This window comes from Aspergillus karnatakaensis (assembly GCF_047715665.1).
Source record: "Aspergillus karnatakaensis strain CBS 102800 unplaced genomic scaffold BJY04scaffold_60, whole genome shotgun sequence".
Lineage (NCBI taxonomy): Eukaryota > Fungi > Ascomycota > Eurotiomycetes > Eurotiales > Aspergillaceae > Aspergillus > Aspergillus karnatakaensis.
The window spans coordinates 1-26,273 of NW_027395772.1; the positions used below are offsets into that span (position 1 = coordinate 1).

Below are 26,273 nucleotides of genomic sequence, written 5' to 3' on the forward strand. Positions count from 1 at the left end.
TCTCAAATTTGAACGGCTCGGCTAGCAGAAATGGCGTACGATAGGACTTTTCTACTTGAAGGGGCAGCCACGATGGCTGACGACTGGCATGATGCTGTTGCAGAGGGAAGCAGGGAGCGCCACTACCATGACGGCGATCCGCACGCGGGGCTGCCCGTGTTCGACACAATCCATCGGTGAGCGTCGACCTTGTCAAATCAGTATTTACCGATCGGACGGTGTTAACTTGTATACAGGATCCGCCCGCTTATCATCGATCTTCTCGGTGAGTCCGGCCTTCTTTGTAAACCAGGTACTCATACTCTAGCTTATAGATGACCCGTATACCATCGAGCAGATGCAGGAAGTCCGCATGAACACGGTTATTGTCCGGCCTCTAGTGAACCGGCTGTACGATCCACGCAATGTGTGTCTTGGTCAGCACTCCGCCAGTCTACAAGGAAATCAATCTGACCAAGGTCACGCAGTTTATTGCCTGCTGGTGAATCGGATGCAATTCCTTCATGAGCGGTCATCTGGGATTCACCTCCAGACGATGAGCACCGCCCGCGCCGCCCTGTGCGAGCTGGTCGCTTGCCGAATCCTACGACGGCTTGACGACGACCACCCCGGCTCCGACGGCATCGTGATGCTGGCGAATAGCCTCGTCGCGGGCTTCGACCCGTTCCAGAATGCCCCGAGAAAGGTCCTGCGTACTACACGCGGCAATCTTCCAGCTTACAAGCAGCGCAGCTACGACAGGAAGCTCACGGCGTTGGAAGTAGCAATCATCTCTGATAGCAAGCTGTTCCTCTCGTCCTCGAGCTGCCAGAAGGTGATTGATGCCGTGTACCACGGGAAAATCACCTACACGCCGCTGTCGTCCGTGGACATCCTCCCGGACCGGTATAAACACTTGCCGATCTCGCTGTACAACCCGCGCAAGGCGCCGCGGCTGAACCACTACCGTCTCATCGTCCCACAACTGAGGGGCATGATCGAGGTGTGCCAGTTTATTGTCCTGCTCGTTCTCTACGTGCTGACGATGGTCTGCCGGGAGGGACTGGAGGTAACGATGTCTGAAATGGCATTCTGGGCATACACGAGCGGATGGATACTGGAGGAGTTTGCCGCGATCGTCGAGCATGGCTGGCACGTCCATATGCAAAACCTCTGGTCATTCCTCAACCTGACCTTCATCTTCATATTCTCCGCCTATCTTATACTGCGGCTCGGTAGTCTACTCGGTGCACAGGATGAACTCGCCAGGAGCGCCCTGAACATCCTCTCCGTCGCGGCTCCCATCCTCCTCCACCGGCTCGCATTCAGCCTCATGCCCGACAATCTCCTGTTTATCTCTCTGCGCGCAATGATGCACGATTTTACCGTCCTCACCTTCCTCGCCATCTGGTGCTTCGCAGGCTTCTTCATCTCCATGAAATGGCTATTCGAACTCAATCACCACAACACCCCAGACGACCCCGACTGGCCCACAATCTCAAAATGGATGCTCTGGATCTGGTTCGGGCTAGACGGGACAGGAATCGAAGAATCCGTGCGGTTCCACACGATCCTCGGTCCCGCGCTCATGATTTCGTTTGCATTCCTGGGAAACACGCTCTTCCTTACGATCCTCGTCGCGATGCTCACGAATACCTTCTCGAAAATCGCCGCCAATGCACACGAGGAAATCCAGTTCCGCCGTGCCGTGCTCACCTTCGAGGGTGTCAAGAGCGATGCGATCTTCGCGTACTGGCCACCGTTTAACATCCTCGCGCTGGTCGTTCTTCTTCCATTGAAGCTCTTGCTCTCTCCGCGGCGGTTCCACACTGTGAATGTTGCCGCAACGCGGCTCCTGAATGCGCCACTGCTGCTGGCGATTAGCGCGTATGAGCGATATGAGCGCCGGTGCCCGGGTCCGAGTCCGGAGAGGCCGGTGTCGAGGTGGAGTGTGCTATATCGGTGGATGTTTACCGGGTTGTTTCCGCACGAGGAGATCCATGCGGTGTTTGATGCAGAGCCTCCCAAAGACCTGCATCTACATGTGGCAGGAGATGTCTTGCAGAGTTGACTTTATCAGTAACAAGTATAGGCGAATAGATTACCCAGCCAATATTCGAGTGGCCTATAACAATCCACAGATAGGCAGCGGTCCAGCGCAGAAAAAAAATTGCTCAAATCTACATACTATGTATAGATGGCCTGCTGTACAAGATTATTTGGCCCCCCCCCCCCCTTTAGTCTAGACAATCACCAGCAATCCTCCACAAACACCTTCTACCTCCTTGAACTCGAAATTAAAATTCTAAGTCGTATATGAGGCTTTCAACTTGGACAAATTCTGAATCGTGACGCGCGACTCGCCCTCCGCTCCTTCCGTGTCCAATCTCTCCGTAGGAAGCATAACGGCGCGATCCAGCTGGTACGGCAGGCCGCGGTGGCGACCACGGATCATCATCGCGCAAATTACCAGCTTGCTGAAGGCGCTGAATTGCCCGCACAGCGAAGTGCTTACGGTCGGGTAGCCGAGACTGAGGCCGACATTGCCGCTAGATGCCAAAGACATGAATTGTTAGCTAAAGACAAATTGGGATATCTTGTGTATAGAGAATGGAGGATTCGAAGAGAGAAGTGGAGGGGGGACATACTAGGCGGACACAACCTCGAAGAATATGGGGAAGACGGCAAAGGCCTAGAGGAAAAGAGGTTAGTATCTCGGGATTTTGGTAAGGGGATAGACCAAGGGGATGTACTGGTTCAGCGGGATCCATAATGCGCTCCGACTCGGCGATACAGATGCAGAAGATTCCTAGGAATATATACCAGAGATCAAACGTGAGCTGGTTGCGGATATGCGTGAGGACGTAGGAGCGGCTGTTGCTCTCGTTGATCTCGCCATCCTGTTGGTACACGCCCAGTGACTTGTTCTCGTATGTGTTGGAGGCGCGGATGCTAATGGCGATTGGATAGATGGCGATGTACATCATGACCAGCAGGCTGAACTGCACGGCCGGGTTTACGTTGGCGAGGTTGAAGCTCGCAGTTCCGGTGTGGCGGGCGGACGCGGCTTGGAAGATTGCTGCGGCGAGACGGGGACCACCAGGAAGCTTGTTGACTTCGGTGTTGTCGAGGTCGAGGACGATTATTAGGATGATATCAACAACATTCATAACAAAGAGGATGCCAAAGAGGATCCAGGTGGGCTTGCTAGGGAAGAGAAGTGTATAGCAGCGGCGCGGATGCTTGAGGAGGAAATCTAGCGGCTCGCGTATGGAGGAAGTCTGTGGGCAGACTTTGGACATAGTCCAGATCACTACCCGGAGCATGCAGGGGTAGAATGTATTACCCGCATATGCAAGGAAGCTCATTAGGATCATGGGCCACGCTGCATCCTGGAACGTGATCATCGAGTCCGGGGTCAGTGTAAAGCCGAGGTTGTCTACCATTGTCTGGGCTGAGTAGAAAGCCCTAAGCCACTGATCAGAGTGGATAACAAATGTAACTAATAATGGCAACTCACCACCAGACGCTATTCTGTCCGCATTCGCGGAGATACTCGCGGTACTTGGGGTCGGAATTGCGAATCCATGGCAGCAGACAGATCACACCGAAGAGATGAAGACCAAAGAAATAGCCGGACGCAATTTTGAGCAGCAGCTTCAAGGCGCGATACTCAATCCCACCCAGCATCTCACGATCATCTGCAGTAAGGTTGCGGAAGTTCGAGTTCCGACCCACTGTTGCTTGTGACGACAGCTCTGGTAATGCCAGCTGTCGAGAGAGCTGCTCTTCCTGCGGCTCGGCAATGGATTCTCGTTTGGCGGTGCTGGGCGCTGGCCCAACGGTGAACAAGGACGAGGCGACGTTTGCGATGGAAAGATTGTTCGAGCGCTGGCGGGTCACGTTGCGCTGGTGGACACTCCCTGTAACGGTAGTGCTTGCAATGCTATCGCTGGTCCTTGCCTGTTCTAGAGCCAGCTCACTGCCCTCAAAGTCCACCTCCTCAATACGGCGTCCCTGGTCGAGTTCTCGGGGAGAGGGGATGTACAGAGCCTTGTTTTCATTGGTACAGGCAGGGCTCTCGGCAAATGTAATCGTCCTTTGGCGCTTTACCTTGTTGGAAGGGGTGTCCTCAACTCTGCGGCTGGTGTCAGGCATCAAAGATCTCGCCATACCGGATAGCGTTTACCTTGCTTCTGGCTGTGGAGACTTTCCCTCTGCTACAACCCGCGCGGACGCAAGTTCCGGATCCGCACCTCTGCTTCGCGACGGTCGAAGCGTAATTGCTAAGCCAAAGTCAGCCTAGTAGTAGCTGTGACGAGCGGCGTCAAACCTACCAGCTTCCTTCAGGCGCTTCTCGAACCAATGCAGTCGGACGACCACAACCAGGATGTTGATGAACCCAAGATTTGTAAGGATGGGGATGAAGTGGATATATAGCTGCTGGTATGTCTTGAGGTCCTTGACATCAACCCTGCGGTTATCAGCTCGCTTTGCGCAACGCTGCGCGATGCACCACAGAGGGTGACCTACGTGTTCAGTCCGGACTCGGTGGACGCACTGGCGCCGAAGAAGTAGGCGTCGATTGCTCGCAAATTGCCATAGGGGTAGAGCACCACCAGGCCCAATATGCCCATAAAAAGGATATAAGCATCTACCAGTGTTAGCCGCGGATGATTGATTGATTGAGGCGTTTTGTCTCAGATTCTCACAGTGCAAGTTGATAAAGTTGACTGACGGCTTCCACATGTTTACGGCGTTCAACTATCCAGCATGGCTCAGTAAATCCCGCAGATAAGCAGCCGCTGCAGGTTTATAAGTTTCCCTGAAAGCATCCCACGTGGGTGGTGTCTCTTACTACTGGTTGTGGTAGAGCTCCGTGCGTGATTATTCCGCTCCAATCAAGGCAGCGCCACACCTATATAGAGTGGTGTAGTTAGTGTGCAGTCAGTCATCTTCTACTGGAAGGGAAATTCTCGCATAGAACATACTCTGCCTACAATAACGTACTCCATAAAAGGGCCCCAATTAATCTCCAAGAATAATAGTATATATCCGAGGAAGAGTCTATTTGAGCGATAGTGGGGATCTTAGACACCAGTGCGCATCCCAGCAATCATTCCCGGCCATCATTGCCAGTGCCATACAAAAGAATCCTACATCGATTTATCTACGAGAAAAAACAAAGAAATAAATATAGTTCGATCACTTCAATGACAAAAATTGTAGGATAAATAAAAACGCCTGGACCTAGAGAGAAATTTCGGTGCCTGGGGCAGCAATTGTCAGGGGCGCGGGTCGTCTCTTTCGCTCGGGCTGTTCCGAACTTCACCTCCACCAGCAAAAACACCCCTTTGCACTGCAGCTCATGAGTAGCCATCAGATCAAGACCGATTATCATGCGGTCTGCTGAAGACTCGGTGTCCACACCGCCCAAAAAGGTTCGTTTGGCCTGTCGGCGGTGCAGAGCCAAGCGCGTCAAGTGCGACGGAGGTGTCCCTGCCTGTTCGCATTGCGCCCGTGCTGGCGTTTCCTGCGTCGATGTCGACGGCCGAAACAATGATCGTTCAATTCCTCGGGAGTATGTTGTTGGCTATTCGTGCTGTTGTTGCTCATCCCTCGGCCTACTGAGAACTTCTCATTGACTCTATCGCATAGTTACGCTGCCCGTTGCCATGCCCGGATCAACTGGCTGGAGCGGGCAGTGAGGCGCCTCGATCCCGACTTCGATCTCTCGCAAGGACCCCAGCTCGACTCTGAGGGACCGGAAGCTCGCGCTCTATCGGCAGTTGTCGAGGATCCTCTTCAGCGACCGTCTTCAGAACAACCTATTGAGCCTGCTTCATCGCGAAAAAGATCCCATGCCACTTTTCAAGCAGCCGAAGCAGAACAAATCGAGCCTCCGCCAACGGTAGAGGCGCGTTCAGTCGCAATGGACCTTGGAATGCTTTCCCTTCATTCGGATTCTCGACAGAAACACTACCTTGGCTCATCCTCCGGGCTATTTTTCACCAATCTGATCGGCGCTGATAGCGAGGCGCTTACACCGGCGAGCCCTGCAGGGCCTATACAGAGCCATAGCTCCCATAGGTTCAGCTCCCCATCAGAAAACCACCGGTCGCTGTACCGCAAGCTCTCGAAAGAGTTGCCTACTACCGAGGAAGCTTGTGTGCTGCTTGGGGTTTATCTTCGGGAGATCCATGTTGATCACCCGTGCATGCACCTAACCTCACTATTCCAAGCATATAAGGCCTTATGTGTTTGCGTGGATCGGGCTGGCAGTTACATAGATTCAAATGGCTGGCCGGAGGAGATGACGCCGTTTTCGTACAATGGACGGTACGATAGAGTAGATGATAAGGATACCACGCCAGTCACTATCTTTACAGCGACCCTTCACGTATTCATGGTCTTCTCACTTGCGGCTACTGTTCTTACTCGGAACAAAAACTTCGATTTCTCTCCCGCTCGATTCTACAAACTCGCGGCAAGTGCGGCGCCTGAATGTCTGTCCACAATTACTGTGCCCGGGCTCCAAAGCATCATACTTTTCACGGTACAAGGAATGATTTCACCTACAAATCTCAATATATGGACATTGGCCCACATAGCCATGTCCCATTGTATTGATCTGGGCTTACATCGGGAACCGAAAGACCTTTCCGAATTCTCGAGCGAAGCGCTTGCTATGCGACGGTTCATATTCTATACGGTTTACGACTTAGACCGCTCCATATCCACAATCCAGGGCCGGCCCCTGGGAATCCGGGATGAAACATTCGACCTTCGATTGCCCACCGTAGCTGAGATCCCTGGCGAGCCAGAGCCGCTCATCGGCCGTACCCTGCGGCTTCCTGAAGATATGATGGTCACGATACATCGCTTTAGGATGGACAAGTACATATCAGAGATCAAGATGCTTTTCTACCACCTACCGACACAGAGCAGAGTGTTTCACTGGCCGACTGACCACGCGGCGGAACAAACCCGCCTCAAGACCTGCCTAGATGACTGGTTAGTTGAGGTCAGGGAGACTTGCTCTTCGAACATATATGGTGAACGGGGCCGCAAGCCTTTCAAGTTGGAGGTTCTCTATCATGGCACTGTAACGTTGCTTTACCAGCCATCACAGGCCTTTCCTTCTCCAGTACAATCGGCTCTTCTTCAGTGCTACCATTCTTCCAGCGAGCGTGTTCGACTTTACAACCATTTGAACAACGAAGAGAGCCTTCACTTTAACTGGCGCAACATCCATGGAATATTCTCCTCCGGAGCAACAATCGTCTATTGCTTCTGGGCGTCGCCGGAAATTCAGTCGCTGGTCCCGTTTTCCGAGGCACTGCGAACGCTCCGAATTTGCTCGAACCTTTTGAGTATTGGGGGTCAGTGGTGGCCGACCGTTCGAAATGGGAAAGAAAATTTCGATCGTATCGTTGACTTGACGATCAAGAGGCTCAGTCAGTTGCACGGTAGCGGCAATGCCTCCGCGGATGGTCAACCGCCACACCATCGACGCCGTATCGGCAACCTCGAGCCTCATCGTTCCTCGGCTGAAATCGCACCTTTTGAGGGATTACCTCCACTGGCTGAACCGGAGCAAGCGTCGAACTATCTTGCGACGCCGCATTCTTTTCCGTTTGACACACTCGATGATCAAAACGCCGCCATACCATCCGTTGATTCCGTCATGGAAAACTTTTTCACCGAGTTTTTACACGGCGATTGGGGCTGGGACCCGTTTTCGGCCTCTCTCGATACATAAATACTCTGATTGATCCGAAAGAAGAACAAATCTCAAAAAAGTTCACGTTAGAATGCGGGGAGTTGGCGCGTTCATTGTGCATGATGACGTGCTCGTAGACCGTCGGAGAACCAACGTAGAGGCCATATCAGACCACGACGAGCGAAGCGCTTTGCCATGAAAATGGGACCGCACCTAGCGCAAGATTGGACCCAACCTGGGCAACGTAAGGCTTTGACCCTTGCTTTCTAGCAATCTTCCACTTCAGGACAGATCTCTGCTCGTCTACTAACTACGAGCAGAGATGGAGATGCTTTCAACACCACATACTCCTGAAGAGCCAGTGCCGGCGTCGAGACCCAGCGTCGGGGTTCTGAGATTGTGCCGGCTCAGGATAGCTTCAACGCAGGGCGCTTGGACTCAACCAGAACTTATCACATCTTGGTTTTGAGCCTCGAGTCACGATCATTGGACGAGAGCAGTGGGGAGACTGACTCAAGGGGGAGCAATCTTCCAATCAACATTGTGTGTTGGTTTCTTTTGTTGCAGTTCTTTGTTCTCGCGAGGCGAGCCAACAATAGCATAAACCTTATCCGAAGCTGTGTTTCCCACTCCACTCAACAACACAATTGCCTTCGCCCTTCTTCGCCAGGCTACAATCCCGCTCCTTTCTCACGAGGGACTTGAACTCACCTGGCTGTTGGCCGCAATGCATTTTCCAATCATCAGTCTCAAGAACCTCAAATCCGACTTCACGACCATCTCAAGGGATGTCTTCAAAGCCAGCCAGGAACGGGGGTTCTTCATCGTGATAGATCACGGTATCAGCGGTGTTGAGTCAATGTTCACTATCGTAAGTCCAGGCGCATGATGATGGCATTCCGGAGCTGACAATCAGTTCTGTCCGAACAGTCTCGCCAATTTTTCGATCTTACCCCCGAGGTCAAACGTGAGAAGACTCTCAACGAGCTTGGACTTGGATATGACGGACACAATGCTACACAGTGAGGATTTTGACGGCTAACAGTACTCGGAAGCAGGCTAATAGGATATAAGCTTCGCCGCATCAGAGAGAATGGCCCTCGGTCTCCCGGCTGGCCAGCTCTACCACTGCGCGGACATCCACGATTGGTGGGACTGTGTGAAAATAAATCAGATTGAAGCATTCAAAGCCCAGTGCAACGACCTCACACTGCTCCTCCTCTCCTGCTTTGCCGAACATCTGAACCTCCCGCGCACCTTCTTCGAAGCTTCCCATGGACAAGGTCTACCAGGAAACGCCCTCAAACTCATGAAATACCCGAAGATGGAAGCGAAGCCGGATGATACCCCTGAACGACTCTCCGCCCACACAGACTGGGAAAGTCTTACCCTCTTGTTCACCGAGTCACCGGGCCTGGAAATTCGTGACCCCAATGGAAATTGGCACGATGTGCCTGTCATCCCGGGCGGTATTGTGGTCAATATCGGTGACCTCCTCTCGTTCTGGTCTGGCAAGAAGTTGAAATCTACCATGCATCGTATCTCGTGGGAGAAGGTTCCGGTCCATCAGGACCGGTATAGTATTCCGTACTTTGCACAGCCTAGCTTTGGTTCGTTTTTCTTCCCTTCTGGCAGGAATAATGTTGACTGATGTTGAGGTAGACACCGAACTGCGTTCGCTGACTGGCACCGATGACACGGATGGGGAACCGCTCACCTATAAGGATTACTACCGAACTCGGATTCGACTTACGTGGGGTAGCACCATCGATGATGGAAAGGGGGATGTGGAAAAGGTGGATAACAGGCTTGCGAACTATTTGGGGTTGGATCCGGTTCCACCGGCTCCAGCGGGGGTCTCTGTTGAAAAGCATGCGGCGTCAGGGTGGGCGGGGGTTTGGGAGAAAGTGAGAGTACTATATCGCCGTCTGTTCTAGTTGACACACAGATATCCATTCGTTACCGGAACCCATCAAATACCTCAGTCGAATCAGCTTATTCAACTTCGTCGCCCTGGCCTTCAACTCCCCATTCCATGGAATACTCCGCATCAACTTCAAAGTGATCCCACAGTTACCTATAACCCCCTCGAAATCACCGTAAATCCCTCCTCGGGAAAGCCTCCTCAAACCTCCACTCCCTCAAAAATGGCGAGTTCCTGTCCGTAACAAGCAATTCCACACCTCGTTCCTTACAAACCGCCCCCAACCGCGCCGCAGGACCCCCAATCATACTACCGCCTGTCCATTCCAGCGGATCCAACGATCTATGCATCTCAATCCCCTCAATAAACCGTTGCGTGATAACCGCAAGCTCCGCCAGCTTCCCCTGCCCAGCCTCCACATAGTCAACAACATACGGTAACACCCGATCCAACGAGTCCATACTTCCAATCTGCGTAACATGCAACCTCATCAACGTCCCCGGAAGAATAGCCGTCAACCGCCCAAACGGCTCTACCGCGCCAACGGTGTCAAAATCACCTAGGATGAAATAAGGCGCGTGCAATCTCTCCAGCACACCAAACTCCTTGAAACCGGGCCACACGGCGTTCTCGTGCGGTCTGTCGAGATCGAGCCAGATTTCTTTCAGGGTTGCTCGCGCCTGCAGCAGGGCTGGGTAGATAAGGTGGTTGTCAAATGTATGCCATGTGGTATATGGGAAGTAGCCGTGCCGGTATGATTGGAGGTTTGGGATGTTGATGATCAATTTATCCAAGGCGGCCAGACTATGGCAGTTTCCGATGGCTAGGTGTGTTATCGGTGAAGAAGGCAGTGGCTCGTCGGTTTCGAGCAGGATGTCGGTGAATAGATAGCGGAGTTTCGGTAGGCCGAAGAAGGGGGTGATGAGTGATTGCGTGTTTGGAGGGGGGTCGAATGCGGCGGATATGTAGACTTCTTCGAGATTCTGTAGGACGGAGTCTGAGAGGGGGATGTTGAATTGCCGCAGCGCGGCACGGCGGATTATTCGCGGAACGTATGTGCCGCAATCTGGGAATTGGATTTCGAGCTTGGCCAGATTGGGGAGGAGGGTTAGGAGGAGGGCGATCCAAGCATCTGGATTCCATGCTTTGAGGCCGTGTTCCCATTGGCTTGATTCTGTGCAGGTTAGGCTTGCCGTGCGGGCTGCGTGTAGGATGGGAATTAGGTCGTAGCGGAGTAGGAGGAGGTCAAGGTCTAGTTTCTGATCAGCGTTGCTGTTGTTGTATGAGGAGTTGGCCCATGGTTGCGGTGTGTCCCAGGCTTTCAGGCGGAGGGTTTGTGTATATTGGCAGAGGGAGGGGTTGCGGATGAGAGTGCCAACTAGGGTTTGGGTGTTGCGGATTTCGGTGAGATGGGTGTAGATCTGGGGCTGGACGAGGTTGAAGAAGTGGTGTGAGGCTCGGAGGAGGTTGAGCTTGTCGCGGCGGTGCAGGTGCTGGATTATCAAGAGTTGGGTCTCTATGGGCAGGGTTGAGAGGAGATCTGTTTTGTTTGACAGCTTGCTTGGACTGGAGCCGAATAGGATCCCGGCTGCTTTGGCTAGTGCTTGGAACATACTGACAGTTGATGTTTTGCAAAGAGATGTCTGATGGATGCCCCCGCTGGGAATACGAGCACGGCCTCAGCCGCCTGATAGCATCCATGCTATCATCGGCTCGGATTGCCTATAGTTGATTTAGTCTCATAAGGCTATATACTAAGTACTTCCTACTTCCTCAACTTCTTAATCGTCGGCCCCATCTCCTCCCCATTCTCCAAGCACTCCCTCGTCTTCTCATCAATCTCCCACCTCTCCTGACAAAGCTCGACGCACCCCTCAATCTTCTCAATCGGCACCGACACAACCCCATCCGCATCCCCCACAATATAATCCCCCGGCCGAACAACCACACTCTCCCCACCTTCCGCATTAGAATAGGTAACAGGAACATTCAACTCAGACGATCGCGTAAAGGTATTCGACCCCAAAATACTAATATCACTCGCAAACAATCCAATTCCTAACTCCTGGTGCTCAGCCAAATCCCGGAACCGGCCGTCAATCACCACACCTGCGGCACCGAGCTTCTTCGCCCGCGTGCTCATTAGTCCGCCCCAGCATGCGCTAACTAGTCCTTTGGGCTGCGATATGAAGACCACACTGTCTTTAGGGATTGCATCGGCGAAGTGTGTGGCCGGTTTAGGGGAGGCTTTGTCGCTGTCGCGCACCATGCGCACGGTGTATGCGGGGCCGAAGATTCGGGTTTTGAGATCGCGGATGCCGGGGGAGAACATCTTTAGCCCTGGGAGGTAGCCGCCATTTGGGACGCCGAGTTTGACGAGGGCGTCGCCGATCTGGGGTTGTTAGTTTTGTTGTCTAGTGTACGTTGGCGATGGGGACGTACATCGCATGAGGCAAATTTGCGCAGGGCGCGAATGGACTCTGGTCGGAGGGCCATGATGTGCGTATTGTGTATAGGTGTGTCTCAACAAGCCAGAAGAATAAGTTAGATGCGAAAGTTGGAGAAAGATGAGGAGGCCATCTATCGCGGGTTGTGCTCCCCCACAGTCATCGGATCCATCCGAATGCGCTAATTTTGGCTGCTTCGGAGTAGTCCGAATGGCACCTCCGGGAATCTAGCAGCATCATGGAAATTAGCCGATACCGGGACTCGGGATGTTGGAGTGTTATTAGTCCATGAGAAAAGGATCATGGTCCTTTTGATGTAAGATTTCATTCCTTCGTTGTTTCTGTTGTCACACTTGATCCGACAGAATGGGTGACGCAGGGCTCTTTCCGAACGGCGGGTGGGATGTCCACCACCACATTTTTGATTGTACGTCTCAAAAAGATAGGTTCGCATAGCATCATGAGATACAAAAGTACTGATACACTCCAGCTGAGCGATACGCCTACTCACCAACCCGCCACCTAACTCCGCCCCCCGCAACAATCGCCCAATTCCTCGCCTTCAAACAGAAACTAGGCATCACCAACTCCGTCCTCACCCATGGCCTCTCCTACGGCTCCGACTGCACCTCGCTTCAAGAATTCACATCTGAGCTCGGATCCTCAAGTACCAAAGCGATTGGTGTCATAGACCCGGAGACAACAACCCCGGAGCAACTCCGGGATATGCAAAAAGCAGGTATCTGCGGGATCCGCGTGAACCTATACCTGTATAAAGCTATGCACGATGTTGAGCTGCAGAAGAAAGCACTTCGGGCGCATGTCAATGCGATCAAAGATACATGCCCGGGGTGGAGTATGGCATTTACGCATACTCATCCGGAGTTCTGGGCTGAACTGAAGCCCGTCATTGAAGAGGAGATTGTTCCGACGGGGATCCGGCTGGTGACGGATCATTTTGCATTACTGAAGGGGAGCAGTATGCTTGATGGGGAGAATTCGGTCGGTGATGCTACGACACAGCCGGGCTTTAGGGAGATCATTGACCTTGTGCGTGCGGGACATCTGTACATCAAGATCAGCGCGCCGTATCGCGTTAGCAGCCAGGCACCGGGGTATGAGGATCTCAGACCGCTAGTCCGTGCGTTTTTCGATGCCAACCCGAAGCAGGTTCTTTGGGGAAGTGACTGGTAAGTTCCCAGGTTATCATGTAAGGGTATTGCGGAAGAAAGTTAACAGGATAGGCCGCATACACCGCACATGAAGGTACGAACACAGGAGGAGGCGCTGAAAGAGACGCCGTATCTCGAAGTTGACGATCTAGCGTGGTTACGGAGTCTGCGATCATGGCTGTCTGATGAGGAGTGGAATGCTTTGATGGTTGAAAACCCAAAGTCCCTGTATGCATAATTCCTGCTTTGCTGCTTAATAAAACGACAAGCACGCGCAACATGCGTCGGCGTATTACAGGGGTTCTTCTGTTCCTATCATACTGATAATTGTTTTCATCCCACTCTTTCGTAGTCGGCAAGAGCAGGACCTCGGCACTTGATAGATACGAGGAAGGAGCAACTTAGGCCATGCCGACCGCGCCTTCCTTATAAATGAAGCCGGCTGAAACACCTGGGCAGGAAGGCACGATGTCTTGGGCAGGCAATGGAAGGCAGGAGCGACCCAGGGCCGGAGCCCTTTCCATCGCACCTTCCTAGTTCAGTATTCCATCCCTCCGCTGTGCCTTCCCTATATTCTGTCCAGCTCAAATTCCAAATCATGATATAGAAAGCCCAGATCTTAACTCGGCGGCAATCTCTCCAAGAGGTAGGTTGGATTCTATGGTCTTTATCATTCACGCGGTCTATCAACAAACCATCACCCCCTTGATACTAGTCTATAACCTCAGTGGCCTTCAGCCCTTCCACCCGTAACCCTCTCAACCGCGTCCTTGGCCCTATACAACCGTCAGCAAGCCCGACTCCAACCTCACCCCTCCCTAATTTATAGGGGAGAAGCAAGTAAGAAAGCGAGGAACATACATATCCCCAAGCGCAACCATACAAACCGTCTGCCAAACTCCCAGCCCAATCCTCGGCGTCGCCCCCCTATACAACCCCCGAATCCCATTCTCCTGATAGATATACCTAGCAGCCTTCGCAATCGTCAAATCCCCCGGCCGGCTCGGATCCTTCTTCATACTCTGCAACTCCACCCTTATCACCTCAATCGGCTGATTCCACGCACTCAGCCCACCGCCAATCGACGACGCAAGAATCTTCTCCCACGCGCCCAGCGGCTGAGACCTATCTTTATCCTTCCCAGTCCCTTTCCGAATAACATCCTCCGCCACCCGAGAAAGTCCGAACCGGCTGCCCCAATTCGTCACCTGTCTGATCGCAACGGCGTTCACGCCCTTGTTTATCCCCCTGATCCCTTCCTTTTGCCAGATGTTACGAAACATCTCCATGGTGCTAGGTGGTTTCACGCCGCTAGCAGCGATTTTACTCCGCGTGATCTCAGCGGTTTTCATCGCTGTGCAGAAGCCCACCGTTGCGTAGGCCTGCGCGACGCCACCGGTCATGCCACCGGCCATTCCGGAGAGGATGTCGGATGCGCCGAGACTCTTGAAGCGGTATTCAGCGGAGCTGGCGACGAAGAGCAGTACCGCGCCCTTTGTGGAGGCTTCGAGCCACGCCCAGGGGATTAGGCCTTGGTAGACTGGTTATCGCATGTGAGCTTCGTTTCGTGATGAGAGGGTAAGGGAGAGGAGACATAGGGGACGAACACCCGGCGAAACCGCCTCGGGCCCAGACACGGCGCATGGCGGAGGGGAAGGAGTCGTTGCGGTGGGCGGCCATGGTGGTTTTGATGACTTCGAGGGGCTATATGGAGTCTTAGTTGGAGGTATGTGAGGGGTTTTGGTGAGGCAGGGGGAGTACCTGGCCTAGTGAGGTGACCCTAAATCACAATTCAATGCATGTTAGTTGTTCGGTAGTCCCTGGGTAGTCGCGGGTGGGTGGTGATATGAACGTACTCGAACATATTGAGCGAGGCACCAACTGTACACCATTGCCATTAGAACTCATGGCTACCCATTTACTAATACGGTAGGCCACTAACGGAGAAGATTGCTCAGGGAGACATCTTTCTTTTTGATCGTCCTGGGACTTTGCTGGGCGGACATGGTGAATCAATGGCGTGGTAGGTAATTGCGACACAGACACTGGTCAGTCTCGTGGATACCACAGCGTGAAGTACAAGATCTGTACCATCCGATAGTCGGATGAATCCGACTTCAAAACTATAAAACAGCCCCATAGCCCCATATTAATATCGGGCGTTTATGCAGTTCCTCGTTGAATTCCGAGAATCGGCGGCTACGAACGGAGCACCCGCGGGAAGAAAGACCTTAGGGTCACCGGTTCCGAAGCCGCGACGTGTATGGAATGAATTGATTTGCTCATGTATAATCTAACTAAATCAGACCAATGCGCCAAGCCAAGTATGTGTAGGTATATAGTAGCCACAGTCAACGCCTTTTGTACACCGTCCGTTATCTCGTACATCATGCCTCTTCGGCTCCGTCAATGCATCCACTTCCATAGAACAGAGAGCAGCTGGTCGCGGTGGACGGGTTTGCAGATGCAATCGTTCATGCCTTTCGCTATGTATGTTTCTGCATCGCCTTGGAGTGCGTTACCGGTGATGGCGATAATTGGCATGGTTATACCCATCTCGCGGATGTGGGCTGTCGCAGTTAGGCCGTCCATGACCGGCATGGAGACATCCATTAGTACGACGTCGTAGGAGAGCGGCTTTTGCTTGATCATGCGCACTGCTTCAGCGCCATTCCACGCGCCGTCAACTCGTTGGAAGCCGAGAATGTGAAGGAGTTTTAGCATGACAGTATGGTTTACCATGTTGTCTTCAACAAGAAGAACATGCTTGTGCGGTGCCAGGTTCCTCGTGTTCGTGGTAAGATCGCCGCTGACTGGCGTGATTGATGCGCTGCGAGATTTTGGGGGCGAAGAAACCGAGCGACCCCCCATTCTCGCGGTAAACCAAAAGACGCTGCCATTGCCATCGGTGTTAGGCTCGTATCCCACTGTACCCTCCATCAGCTCCGCCAAACTCCTGCATATGGATAGACCTAAGCCGGTTCCTTGGTATTTCCGAGTGTTCGAGTTGGCAAATCGAGTGAACGGGGTAAAGAGTGTGTTGATTGCGCTATCAGGGACGCCAATGCCGGTGTCCGCAACTTCCGTCCTAACCACGCAGCAAGCAGGGTCTTCTGCATCGGGTACACACGAGGTCGACACACGCACGTAGCCCTTTTCCGTGAATTTCACAGCATTACCAACCAGGTTTTGTAGAATCTGTCTGTACCGGAGGGGATCGCCGCGGAGTCGCTTGGGAAAGTCGCGAGCCATGACGGTGGTCAATTCAACTCCTTTGTTGAGCGAAGATCGACAGTTGCGGATAACCGCACCAACTACTTCTTTCACGGCGACAATATCCGCATGCAGGGAGAAGGAACCGGAAGAGAGTTTTGAGTAGTCGAGTACATCATTAACAATCTGCAGCAACAGCGACATGGAGTCTTGAATGATGGTTGCGTGTTCGCGCTGTTGCTCAGAGAGACCAGTGTCCGCCAGCATGCTCATGGCAATCTGCATTCCATTCATCGGAGTCCGAATTTCATGGCTGATATTGGCCAAAAAATCGGTTTTCAGTCGCGATGACTCTTCAAACGCAGAGATCATGCGCGCTTCGGCTTCTTTACGCTCGGTCAAGTCGCGAGTAACCTTGACAAAGCCGACGTGTTGTCCAAACTGGTAAATCGGGGTGATGAGCACGTTGGCCCAGAACCTGGACCCATCACGTCGATAGCGCCAGCCTTCATCCTCGATGCGTCCCTCGCGTACACAAACCTTCAGCGCTCGCGCCGGTTTCCCGCTCTCACGATCCTCTGGGCTGTAGAGGATGGAAAAGTGCTTGCCAATTATTTCCTCCGCTTTGTATCCTTTCAAGACGCCTGCGCCCGAATTCCAGGTTGCAATATTGCCGTGCGGGTCAAGCATAAAGATGGCGTAATCCTTGACCGTATCAACCAAGATCTTGTAGGTTTCGTTCATGTAGACATGTTGCTGGTTGGCGGCTCCCTCGGTGAGTTTCTGCGCTTCCAACACGACATAGAGTAGAGTTGACTCGTCGAAAATCGGAGTCACCCGCAGGTTGTGTGCAATGGTTCCTTTTACCAGAATATGCTCGATGACCTGGACTTCGCGCGTGATGGTGGCGGCTCGCAGAGCACCGTACAGAGTCGGAATGTTAGGTGCGGGGATGGCGGCGGGGTCGAGATTACCAACGGTCGCATGCAGGACGGACTCGCGAGTTAGGCCGGACAGGGAGAGGTGGCTATCGGAAACTTCGGCGATGGACATGGAGGCATCGAGGACGAGGGTAGGAATGGGGGTATGGCGATAAATGCGACCCAACGACAGCGACGGAGAACTTGAGGCGACCGCACGATTGGGGGTGGTGGTGGTGGTGACGTCCGGGTCTTTGGTCGTCAACGGTCGCTGATCGTCGAGTGACAGCTCGGATACCTGGGCGTTGAGCAACATGGTGCCCGACACTGCTTCATGGGAGAGAGCAAGGGGAGAAAGTCAAGGAGATTAAAGAGCAAAGCGAAAATCGCCTCCCTTGAGAGGAAACGAACCCCCTTCCTTGGTTGAAGCGATCGATAACCTGCTCGATGGGAAAGTGGCGGATCACCTGCTTGTGACTGGCGGGAAGATAATCCGGCCGCTTCCATTGGGTCGCTTGGTTAGTCATCGACATAACTGGACATTATTTACATGTAACTGCCAACATATTTTATTCTGATCACTGACACTGCAGTGACTGCCCACTAGGTTCCTATCTACCTCGTTCCAGCTGCTATCAAATCTCGTATCACGTCCGCATGTACCTTGTCATATGTCCGCGTCACGAACGGCATCACTAGCGATGAGCATTCCACTATTCGTTCGACCTCCAACACCCAGCCTGATCAGTTAGCACAATATATATCTGTTTCCATCAACTAGACGCTCACCTGAAAAATCATCTTTCTTTACACGGTAGTGACTCCGCACAGTCACTCCAAATGGCGCATCCGCTTTAGTTTTGATTCCTGTCGCCGTATTCCTCAACCAGGTGCCAAACTCGATCTGCTTCTCGCCCCACGACCCGATCCCCGGAATCACCTTGATCGCATTGCCCAGCCGATAGGTGTTGATTGGGTGGTCAGCCTCAGCGGTATTGAACCACTCATCGTTATGAGCTTCCGGCTCTGTGTCGACCTGGCGAACTGTGGTAACCACCGGGTTCAAGCGAATAAAACCCACCTGGTCGTGGATGGCAGTGAGGACGGCTTTGGGATCGGCGGAGTCGGGGATGGAGGCTGTCACTGTGCGGGTGTTGGAGGCACGCCAGTTGATCGTCAGCAACGAACCCACCACCAGAAACGCGAGGAGTTTGTACTGAACCATGATGCTTGATATAGCTCGAGTGTAAGTTGCACGAGGGTGGGTATATGTATTGGATAGGTGAACTGTTCGCAATCCAGCGGGGTTGACAGCTGACATCGTATTGTGGCTGTGGCTGTCAGCTAGCCTCACCATTCTCTGTCGATCATTGTCCACGATTTTCCTCTTTTAGATGCTTCTGCATCTCCAAAACACGAGATATATCCGGGTCCGATCGTTCCTGAGATGACAATTGGTCATTTTTGCGAGGAAAATACCACCAGGGTGACCGGCGCGCATTATGTACCCATGTCGGCTTATCGTTTGTCATCTCAACGAATCGCGTAGGGTGCACCCTGTCAATAGCATCATTTTTGCTTTCCGTCATGATGATCGCCTGACGCCCAAGAATGGTTCTCCCAGGACTATAGGTCGAGGATAAAGTTCGCATCTATCCCTGTTGGTTCCGGACACTGCCGGTAAGATGGTCGCCTTGGGGAGCCTCGCCTAAATTTCACCCCGGATCCAGAATTGGCTCTACGGCCTGGCTATCTTTTTCATTCAACCAAGTGGTTAGGCATCGCTTCATATCCATCGAAAATGTTTCAGACAATCACGTCGCTGCTGCAGACGGTCTATGGCATCTGGAATGACCCGCTTCCGGGCGTCCCCTACACCGCTTGCTTTCCTATGCTGGGCCTCGTCTCGGAAAAATGGTCTCACGACTTCTACTCTAGGTCAATGGGCGCATTATTTGATGCTGCTGCAAACGAAGGGGTGTCGTGGACACTTGTCGGCGGCCTCCCCTTGATTTACCTCCGAGACCCTGTCTTGATCCGACAATTGTTCATCAAGAGCAGTAGCTCCATCAGCCGATGTGGGAGCCAGACTAAAGGTCCATTTGGAACTGGCAAGCGGATCATCCGCAACGCCTTGATCACCGCGGATGGAGAGGTGGCCCGGCAATGGCACGCTGATATGGTGAGGGGTTTTCACAACAGTTCATCCATGGAGGTGTTTCATTCTCAGCTGATTTCCATCTCATCCACCCACGTCCGTAAGCTCGTGAGGGTCTAGGCTGGCGGGGACCTGCAAATTCTGCTGCGGGATTATGCCATGGATACCGTGTGGTCGCTCGGGCTGGGATCGGACAATGCCTCTCAGTACACGCAGGATTGGCACGGACCGTTCAACCAGTACGTCCACATGTCGGCGAGTATGTCGTACCCACTGCAGCATATCCTGATCAGCCTCCTTGCTGGTCAAAAATTCTCCCAACCAGACTATCGCGAGAAAAACCTCCACGACCGCATTGACGCTTGCGTGCTTCGACTCCTGCAGGATAACCTGCACCTAATCAACCCTGAGCGAGCCGCAGTGGACAAAATGAACTTCCTCCAGAGAATATCGCATGAAAGCGGCGGAACCGCCGCGGACCCAATTACCCACAATGTCCTCGCCCATGCAAAGCAAATATTCTCTCATGGGTTTCCTGCGCCAACCTTATTGCTCCTGTGGGCCCTGAGAGAGCTGACCCTACAGCCAAAAGTCAAGGAAAAACTCCGCGCCGAACTCATAGCAAGTAGCTGGTACGGCGACTCAAACCTCCAGACTTTGTCGCAGCTTCCTTACCTGGATGCTGTGGTCAACGAAGTGCTCCGACTTTATCCACCAATTCCCACCACCGCGCGAGCGATCGACGAATCAATTGATATGGAAACTGAATCAGGGTTTCACTTCGTTATTCCAATCACGGCTCGAGTGGCTGTCTCACTGGACATGCTACATCATGACCCTCAGATCTGGGGAGAGGATGCTGCGCACTTGCGGCCAGAACGATGGGAAGGACTTCTAGTTAACACGGTGGAGTCTGAGTGCAAGTACTTGCCGTTCCTAACAGGACCAAGACGATGCCCCTGCACTGGGTTTGTCATACAACAGGTGAAAGTGTTTCTCGCTGTGCTGTTGCGTGAGACAGATCTGGAGGTGACAAACGCGGCCGCAGTTGAGAAGAGGCTAGGGCCGGTAGCAGAGCCAACGGTTCCTGTATCATTTGTTGCTCACCCTCTCTGATTGCGCTATCTTGGTTTGTAGGTTCCAATAGGATGGTGACATTGACGCGATCCGTCAACCCTGGGGACAGACAGTGTGGGGTTGCGTCTTGGAACTGGACTGATATTGTCCGAGGCATAGATGCGAGTTGAGTGGAGAAATCCCTACTTTGTACGACAGAATAAGCAACGCGTATCTCGAGTCAGCCGGGATTTTTCCGGCCAGCCGGACACGCCAAGTCGGACACTCACGTACCTACCAGGGTCTGGGGAAGCGGAAAATCCCCGACATCAACATGCAGCCTGGGGCTGTGCTCTCCACTCCTCCCTCGCCCAGGCGGACTCCGCTCAGGTAACTCCAGACAGACACAACGTTCCCCAGATCACAGCTCTGGGGAAGACCCTTCCTCCATGTCACCTCTGAGCTCAGAAAAAATCCGGGGCTGGGCACGGCAGATATCCCCGCTCTTGCTCGGCATGCTGTATAAAAGATCCGAAGCCCTCGATAGTTCTGGAGTACAGACCAACTTTCTCGCACACAGGTGAAATGGCGTCTACAGACCCAAAACAGACCTTTGAGGATGGCGACACCAAGGCCGCCCTTGAGGCTTTGGAGACCGTCTCCGAAACTGACCGTATGCTCGCGCACTTTCCCATCCTCCAGAACAAGACGCCGGAGGAACTGGCGGCCTTAAACAAGGCTGTACTAAGAAAGCTGGATTGGTACTTTCTGCCTTGTGTCACGATGATGTTGCTTATGAGGTGAATGGTTCCACCCAAGGCTTTCTACGCTGTGCTAACACTCTGCTAGCTACCTCGATCGCATCAACGTCTCAAACGCCCGCCTGGCTGGCATGCAAGAAGACCTCGGCATGGACGACACGACCTGGTCCGCCGGAATCTCCATGTTCTACGTCGGATACATTATCTCACAAGTCCCAGCCAACGTCTTCATTGCGAAAGGAAAACCCAGTATCCTCATGCCGTGCATCATGCTCGGATGGTCGGCGACAACAATCTGCATGCCTGCATTAACCAGCGGGTGGGGTTTCTGTCTCTGTCGCTTTATCGTCGGGTTTACGGAGGGTCCCTTCGTGCCTGCTGTCTCATTGCTCACATCCTCGTGGTACACCAAACAGGAGTCTCCGCTTAGAATGGGTATCTGGCATGCCGGGAATATCATCTCGAACGTCTTCTCTGGCCTCCTAGCCGCAGGCATCTTAACAAATATGGATGGCATCGCTGATCTCCGCGCATGGCAATGGTTCATCCTCCTTGAGGGGATCGTCAGTATCATCGTCGCCGTCATCGCATTCCGCTTTATCCCCAACTTCCCGGACAACACCAGCCGCCGCTGGTTCTCCGAGGAAGAGGCCGCCATGGCACAGTACCGCCAGGTTGTCTCCGCCGGAGGCATTCTCGAGGGGTCAGAAGGTGAAGGCGATTACTGGGGTGGTGTGATCCTTGCAGCAAAAGACCCCTTCACGTGGATGTTTGCAGCCATTCATTTCTCGTTGATTATCGCGCAGAGTTTCAAAGATTTCTTCCCATCGGTATGTCCAGACCTTCTTCGCTCCCGCGGGCATCAGTGTATTGTGTTAATAATTGGCACCTCTAGATCGTCGACACCCTCGGCTTCAGCGAAACAGTCACCTACCTAATCCAAGCCCCACCCTACCTAATCGCCTATTTCGCAACGCTTGCAATCTCCTGGTCCTCCGGCCGCTTCCTCGAACACTGCTGGCACATCATCGTCCCGATTCTCGTCGCGCTCGCTGGGGCAGTGCTCATGATCTCAACTTTGAATGTCGGCGCTAGATACTTCAGTCTTGTCCTGCTCTGCACGGGTCCCTTTGTCGGTTTGAACGTATGTCGCCTCGCCCCTCCTCCTCAAACCCCCCACCTTTTCTCCACAACTAACACATTTGCTGCTGATATAGATCCAAATCTCCTGGGAAACAACCGTCGTCCCCAGGCCAAGGACAAAACGCGCCGCGTTGATCGCGATCGCGAACTGTGTTTCCTCCGTGTCTCATTGGTTCACGCCGTATTTCTTCCTTCGGTCGCAGGAGCCACGGTACCAGACGGGCGGCGGGATTATAATTGCTGGCTGTGGATTGACGGCGATTGGGTGTTTGGTTGCGAAGTGGTGGGCTATTCGCAAGAATAAGGAGTTGGATAAGGAGGAGGAGAGAACGGGGGTTGTTACGGAGTGGAGGTTTGCGACTTAGTTTGGGGGTTTGGGGTTTGTGACGTGGTGGGGGATGGGCTGGTGAGGGCTGTGAATTGGAGATGAGAGGATGGACTGTGCGGGGTTTGGCTGATGGTAGATATGGATGGAAAGTACATATATAGTAGGCTGATAGGGATATTGGGCGTGAGAGATCGAGGATGAGAGGTAGATGGTTCGATAAAGTAGAGAGTTGTTTTCTCTCGACAGACTGAACGATGGAATGACAATGACATATATAGTACATCTATCTCATGTTCAATACTGACGCTCACACAAACTTATGCTCTATAGTTGGCAGCTCAACCGGCGCCGGCCTGCCATCCATCTCTCTCAGTCCACCACTTGGTAACTCCATCACGGAATGATTATGCATCTCATATACGGAATGATTCGGTACTTCTGTCGCCTCCGCATTTCCATTCTGAATATGAGTCTGAGTGAGGCCTTGGCTCCCCCATTGCCTGTTATCACGTGGATCCGCCCCTAGCGGAGTCGGAGTCTCCATCTCAGTAACCATCCATTCATTCTTCGCAACACTTGGGTTGGGGTGCGCAGTTAGCGGAATCGAGGGGTCTCCAGCCGCAACATCGGGTCTATTTTGTTTGCGACGTTTCACCCAGCAAGCGCCTATAACCACGACAACTACCACAAGGACGCCGACGCCGCCGCCAATTCCGGCTTTTGCTGCTGGGGGGAGACCGTCTGCCGGCTGTTCGTCACTCTTATTATCTTCGTCGTTGGTTGATTTGTTCCCCGTCGGCCCCGCATCTGCTTCGGGTGTTGATGTCGGTGTCGGTGTCGATGTCGTCGTAGCGGTCGTCGAGTCATTTCCCAGCCCCGAAATAGAAAATCGGGGAACACATCCCCATTGCTGTGGCGGCTGGTCTGTAGTAACGCAAACAGTGTATTGGTCGCGATCGGGAAGGGCTGCGTCAGGTGTCCAGGTGTAGCTACCCGCGTCTGGGATTTCCTCTGCGGATTAAAGAGCGAAAAAGTCAGAGTGGTTTCGAAAGGTAGAGTAACATGCGAGGGTAGGTCATCACTTACCTTCTATCTTCTCACTCTCAGTCCCCCACATAATCTGGCCCCAGAGGAGGTCGATGGTGACTGTTCCATTGGAGGAAACAGGCTTCCAGTTGATGGTCGTTGGTTTCCCTGCAGTAAAGGTATAGCCTCCGGGTGGTTTCTCGAAGTCTATGCCCGCGGCAGCGGTTAAGAGAGGCACCCATAGGCCGATGAGGAGGGCAAGAATCATGTCGATTTCTTTCTTAGTCGTAAGTCATGACACTGTCGTGTGTGAGGATGCAGAAGAGAAAAGGCCATCCTTCGAGAGGCACTGCAGATTTTCTCGCTCAACTCGACCTGTGAACACGTGGAAAATAGGGTCTTATCGAGTGAGGATTGACAGCCAAGCACTGCTCCTCGTATTCGACATCGCCTTGCAGCGTCGGCTAGCGATTGCAGACGAAAAGCTCTTGGCAGGGGTAATTTCAATCAAGGCTGAGTCAAGCGAAGCTGAATACGAGTGAGTGGCCGCTCGGAATTAGTGATTGGGTGGTCAGGATGGGTGGTAAGAGCTTGCACGAAAATCTCCTGGGAAGGGCCGCCAGAGCCTGCTCCCAGCACATTGTTGAAGTGCGACTGCCGAGAGTTACGCAGACCTGTCAACCTTACTCCTGCTCTATTCATAATCATAAATCTCAAGAAACTTCTTCTGGCTTAGCCCCTTACCGGTAGCCGGCAAAAGTCCAGTAGCGCGGACGCAAGTCCAATACGGCGACGACTGCACCGACATGAGTGCCGTACGCAGCATCGCGTTTGGAGTTAGAGCAAGGTACCTCGCCATCGGGCTACCCTTCACGCCGACGCGGACTACGACGCCGCCATCCTTTTGCTCTTCAAAATACAAGCCAGGAGGTGTTGATCGCACGCCGGTCTGAATTTCACTCCACAAATGCCGCAGTTCGGCTCTCATACCTTCTTCAACCAAATCCGCGATGAGGAGCGAGTTAAGGTAGCCTTCACAGCGTGGCCATGCCCGCAGAGCGTCAACTGCCTCGTATCGGAGCGAGTAGTCCGGGCATCGAGCGCCCACGGTGAACAATGCCGGAGTAATAACCGCGTCGATCGTCATGAGTGGTCGCTCTTTGAATCGTTCCATTACGGCTAGCGATTCTGCCATGAGGTCCTTGTAGTCGTCTATAAACCAGACCGGCTCCGGACAGCCCCTGGTGTACAGACAAGTCTTGAGATTGAGGTCGAGGGTCATGTGGTTGAGTCTGATCATGTCTGCTGCGCGCTGTTGTTTCGCGTTCAAGCGATGATACTGCCGTTCGCGAAACCGGTATAGGAAAGTGCCATACTGATTCACGCACGAGAACAATCGCTGCTGCTTCGCATGTAGAGTGCCGTAATTAGCCATGATTTCCGCCTCCGGTCGGCTCCAACACCGCTCAAGGAACGGGAAAACGGTGTTCATCAGCGGGTTGAACGCTTGCTGCGCGTCGTGCAGATTCTTAAATTCATACAAGCATAACTCATATTGGTTTTCGAGGATGAGCTGGTTGTCCAAACGAAGTCCATCCCTCATGACGCCGTGGTGGGTGGCCTGGGCTTCAAGGTGGAGAAAGGCTTCGAGGAGACTCTCCTCGACCGGAACCAGCGAGGCACCAAGTCGATGGCGCTGAATCTTCATCTCTTTAAGAATCGCCAATCCGCTCCGAAGATGGACGGTCGCGTCGTCGTAGTGGCCGCAGACCAGCTCCAGCATGATGAACAGAAGACAGCACACCAGCAGTACCTCTCGCAGCTGCGGATCCTTCAGGATATGTCGCTTATTGAGCAGGCCAAAGGAACGCATCGATTGCTCTAGCGCAAATCGGTACCAGGTGCTTTCGGCATTTGAGCCGGGGATCGGAATACCGTCTCTTTCCAAATGTTGGTTGATAGCGCTTAGCGCGACGACGGCGTGGTATACAGCTGGTTCGGTGCAGCTCATCTGGAGGATGAGCTTCTGCCACAGCGAAGAGTCGTAAAAACTAGTTATGCCGGGGATGGTCCGGTACAGGAAGAAGTTGACGCATCGCTTCTCATCGGCGGTGGTCGCCCAGCGAAATCCGGTCGCGAGAGGAGGAGTGATGGAACGAAAAGATGATTCATCGGAGGAAGAGTGGTGGACTTCGGTTCGTCGTGGGAGTCGATTAACTTCGTAGCCTTCGCAGGTCCAGCCGTTGGAGGAGCAGTTGCGGCAGGCGCCGGGGGTCTCGTCGCATTTCACATGCCGGATGCTGGGAGTAGTAAGCAAAATTCAGATGTCGCTCGCTACATTATTACAAACCGGCAGGTGCGACAACCTGTTCGCGATCGCTTGGTGAAGGCTCGTTTCCGTTTTGGCTGCGGTTGGAGCATCT

The 26,273-nt window shown here is 53.1% G+C and overlaps 14 protein-coding genes across 14 annotated transcripts; 6 read left to right on the plus strand and 8 right to left on the minus strand.

Annotated features, from left to right (window-relative positions):
• Positions 1–269: 269 nt before the first annotated feature.
• On the plus strand, positions 270–2,149 carry BJY04DRAFT_199055 (uncharacterized protein). The gene is made up of 2 exons (XM_073712705.1): positions 270–406; positions 468–2,149. Exon 2 carries the CDS (start codon positions 491–493, stop codon positions 2,048–2,050), a length of 1,560 nt encoding a protein of 519 aa, XP_073566782.1. The 5' UTR covers positions 270–406; positions 468–490; the 3' UTR covers positions 2,051–2,149.
• BJY04DRAFT_199057 (cation transport protein-domain-containing protein) lies at positions 2,150–4,783 on the minus strand. Its single transcript, XM_073712706.1, has 8 exons — positions 4,692–4,783; positions 4,513–4,633; positions 4,317–4,453; positions 4,169–4,265; positions 3,500–4,117; positions 2,733–3,447; positions 2,628–2,671; positions 2,150–2,528 (listed from the first exon to the last, which is right to left on the minus strand). The coding sequence occupies exons 1-8, from the start codon at positions 4,726–4,728 to the stop codon at positions 2,285–2,287; spliced, it is 2,013 nt and encodes a 670-aa protein (XP_073566783.1). The 5' UTR covers positions 4,729–4,783; the 3' UTR covers positions 2,150–2,284.
• BJY04DRAFT_231118 (Zn(II)2Cys6 transcription factor) lies at positions 4,768–7,741 on the plus strand (the record flags this gene model as incomplete). The annotated part of the gene is made up of 2 exons (XM_073719443.1): positions 4,768–5,560; positions 5,638–7,741. Exons 1-2 carry the CDS (start codon positions 5,379–5,381, stop codon positions 7,739–7,741), a joined length of 2,286 nt encoding a protein of 761 aa, XP_073566784.1. The 5' UTR covers positions 4,768–5,378.
• A 344-nt stretch (positions 7,742–8,085) lies between these two features.
• Positions 8,086–9,951, plus strand: BJY04DRAFT_231126 (Clavaminate synthase-like protein). Its single transcript, XM_073719444.1, has 4 exons — positions 8,086–8,573; positions 8,633–8,724; positions 8,777–9,312; positions 9,365–9,951. Exons 1-4 carry the CDS (start codon positions 8,430–8,432, stop codon positions 9,637–9,639), a joined length of 1,047 nt encoding a protein of 348 aa, XP_073566785.1. The 5' UTR covers positions 8,086–8,429; the 3' UTR covers positions 9,640–9,951.
• A 223-nt stretch (positions 9,952–10,174) lies between these two features.
• BJY04DRAFT_199066 (uncharacterized protein) lies at positions 10,175–10,786 on the minus strand. Its single transcript, XM_073712707.1, has one exon. The coding sequence runs from the start codon at positions 10,767–10,769 to the stop codon at positions 10,431–10,433; it is 339 nt and encodes a 112-aa protein (XP_073566786.1). The 5' UTR covers positions 10,770–10,786; the 3' UTR covers positions 10,175–10,430.
• Positions 10,787–11,278: 492 nt separating this feature from the next.
• Positions 11,279–12,168, minus strand: BJY04DRAFT_199067 (RraA family protein). The gene is made up of 2 exons (XM_073712708.1): positions 12,069–12,168; positions 11,279–12,018 (listed from the first exon to the last, which is right to left on the minus strand). Exons 1-2 carry the CDS (start codon positions 12,120–12,122, stop codon positions 11,392–11,394), a joined length of 681 nt encoding a protein of 226 aa, XP_073566787.1. The 5' UTR covers positions 12,123–12,168; the 3' UTR covers positions 11,279–11,391.
• Positions 12,169–12,439: 271 nt separating this feature from the next.
• BJY04DRAFT_210226 (uncharacterized protein) lies at positions 12,440–13,483 on the plus strand (the record flags this gene model as incomplete). The annotated part of the gene is made up of 3 exons (XM_073714221.1): positions 12,440–12,500; positions 12,564–13,263; positions 13,318–13,483. The coding sequence occupies 3 exons, from the start codon at positions 12,440–12,442 to the stop codon at positions 13,481–13,483; spliced, it is 927 nt and encodes a 308-aa protein (XP_073566788.1).
• Positions 13,484–13,969: 486 nt separating this feature from the next.
• BJY04DRAFT_222474 (mitochondrial carrier domain-containing protein) lies at positions 13,970–15,251 on the minus strand (the record flags this gene model as incomplete). The annotated part of the gene is made up of 6 exons (XM_073717388.1): positions 13,970–14,021; positions 14,107–14,785; positions 14,853–14,949; positions 15,007–15,025; positions 15,102–15,126; positions 15,188–15,251. 6 exons carry the CDS (start codon positions 15,249–15,251, stop codon positions 13,970–13,972), a joined length of 936 nt encoding a protein of 311 aa, XP_073566789.1.
• Positions 15,252–15,508: 257 nt separating this feature from the next.
• Positions 15,509–17,815, minus strand: fos-1 (sensor histidine kinase/response regulator Fos-1/TcsA). The gene has a single exon (XM_073712709.1). It carries the CDS (start codon positions 17,692–17,694, stop codon positions 15,652–15,654), a length of 2,043 nt encoding a protein of 680 aa, XP_073566790.1. The 5' UTR covers positions 17,695–17,815; the 3' UTR covers positions 15,509–15,651.
• A 178-nt stretch (positions 17,816–17,993) lies between these two features.
• BJY04DRAFT_222476 (uncharacterized protein) lies at positions 17,994–18,699 on the minus strand (the record flags this gene model as incomplete). The annotated part of the gene is made up of 2 exons (XM_073717389.1): positions 17,994–18,118; positions 18,168–18,699. 2 exons carry the CDS (start codon positions 18,697–18,699, stop codon positions 17,994–17,996), a joined length of 657 nt encoding a protein of 218 aa, XP_073566791.1.
• A 621-nt stretch (positions 18,700–19,320) lies between these two features.
• BJY04DRAFT_210229 (cytochrome P450) lies at positions 19,321–20,652 on the plus strand (the record flags this gene model as incomplete). Its single annotated transcript, XM_073714222.1, has 2 exons — positions 19,321–19,644; positions 19,744–20,652. The coding sequence occupies 2 exons, from the start codon at positions 19,321–19,323 to the stop codon at positions 20,650–20,652; spliced, it is 1,233 nt and encodes a 410-aa protein (XP_073566792.1).
• Positions 20,653–20,915: 263 nt separating this feature from the next.
• On the plus strand, positions 20,916–22,996 carry BJY04DRAFT_137644 (major facilitator superfamily domain-containing protein). Its single transcript, XM_073708620.1, has 4 exons — positions 20,916–21,392; positions 21,442–22,183; positions 22,249–22,497; positions 22,571–22,996. Exons 1-4 carry the CDS (start codon positions 21,178–21,180, stop codon positions 22,859–22,861), a joined length of 1,497 nt encoding a protein of 498 aa, XP_073566793.1. The 5' UTR covers positions 20,916–21,177; the 3' UTR covers positions 22,862–22,996.
• Positions 22,503–24,331, minus strand: BJY04DRAFT_137648 (GPI anchored serine-threonine rich family protein). The gene is made up of 2 exons (XM_073708621.1): positions 23,911–24,331; positions 22,503–23,835 (listed from the first exon to the last, which is right to left on the minus strand). The coding sequence occupies exons 1-2, from the start codon at positions 24,116–24,118 to the stop codon at positions 23,132–23,134; spliced, it is 912 nt and encodes a 303-aa protein (XP_073566794.1). The 5' UTR covers positions 24,119–24,331; the 3' UTR covers positions 22,503–23,131.
• BJY04DRAFT_231138 (Zn(II)2Cys6 transcription factor) lies at positions 24,332–26,271 on the minus strand (the record flags this gene model as incomplete). The annotated part of the gene is made up of 2 exons (XM_073719445.1): positions 24,332–26,150; positions 26,201–26,271. 2 exons carry the CDS (start codon positions 26,269–26,271, stop codon positions 24,545–24,547), a joined length of 1,677 nt encoding a protein of 558 aa, XP_073566795.1. The 3' UTR covers positions 24,332–24,544.
• Positions 26,272–26,273: the final 2 nt, after the last annotated feature.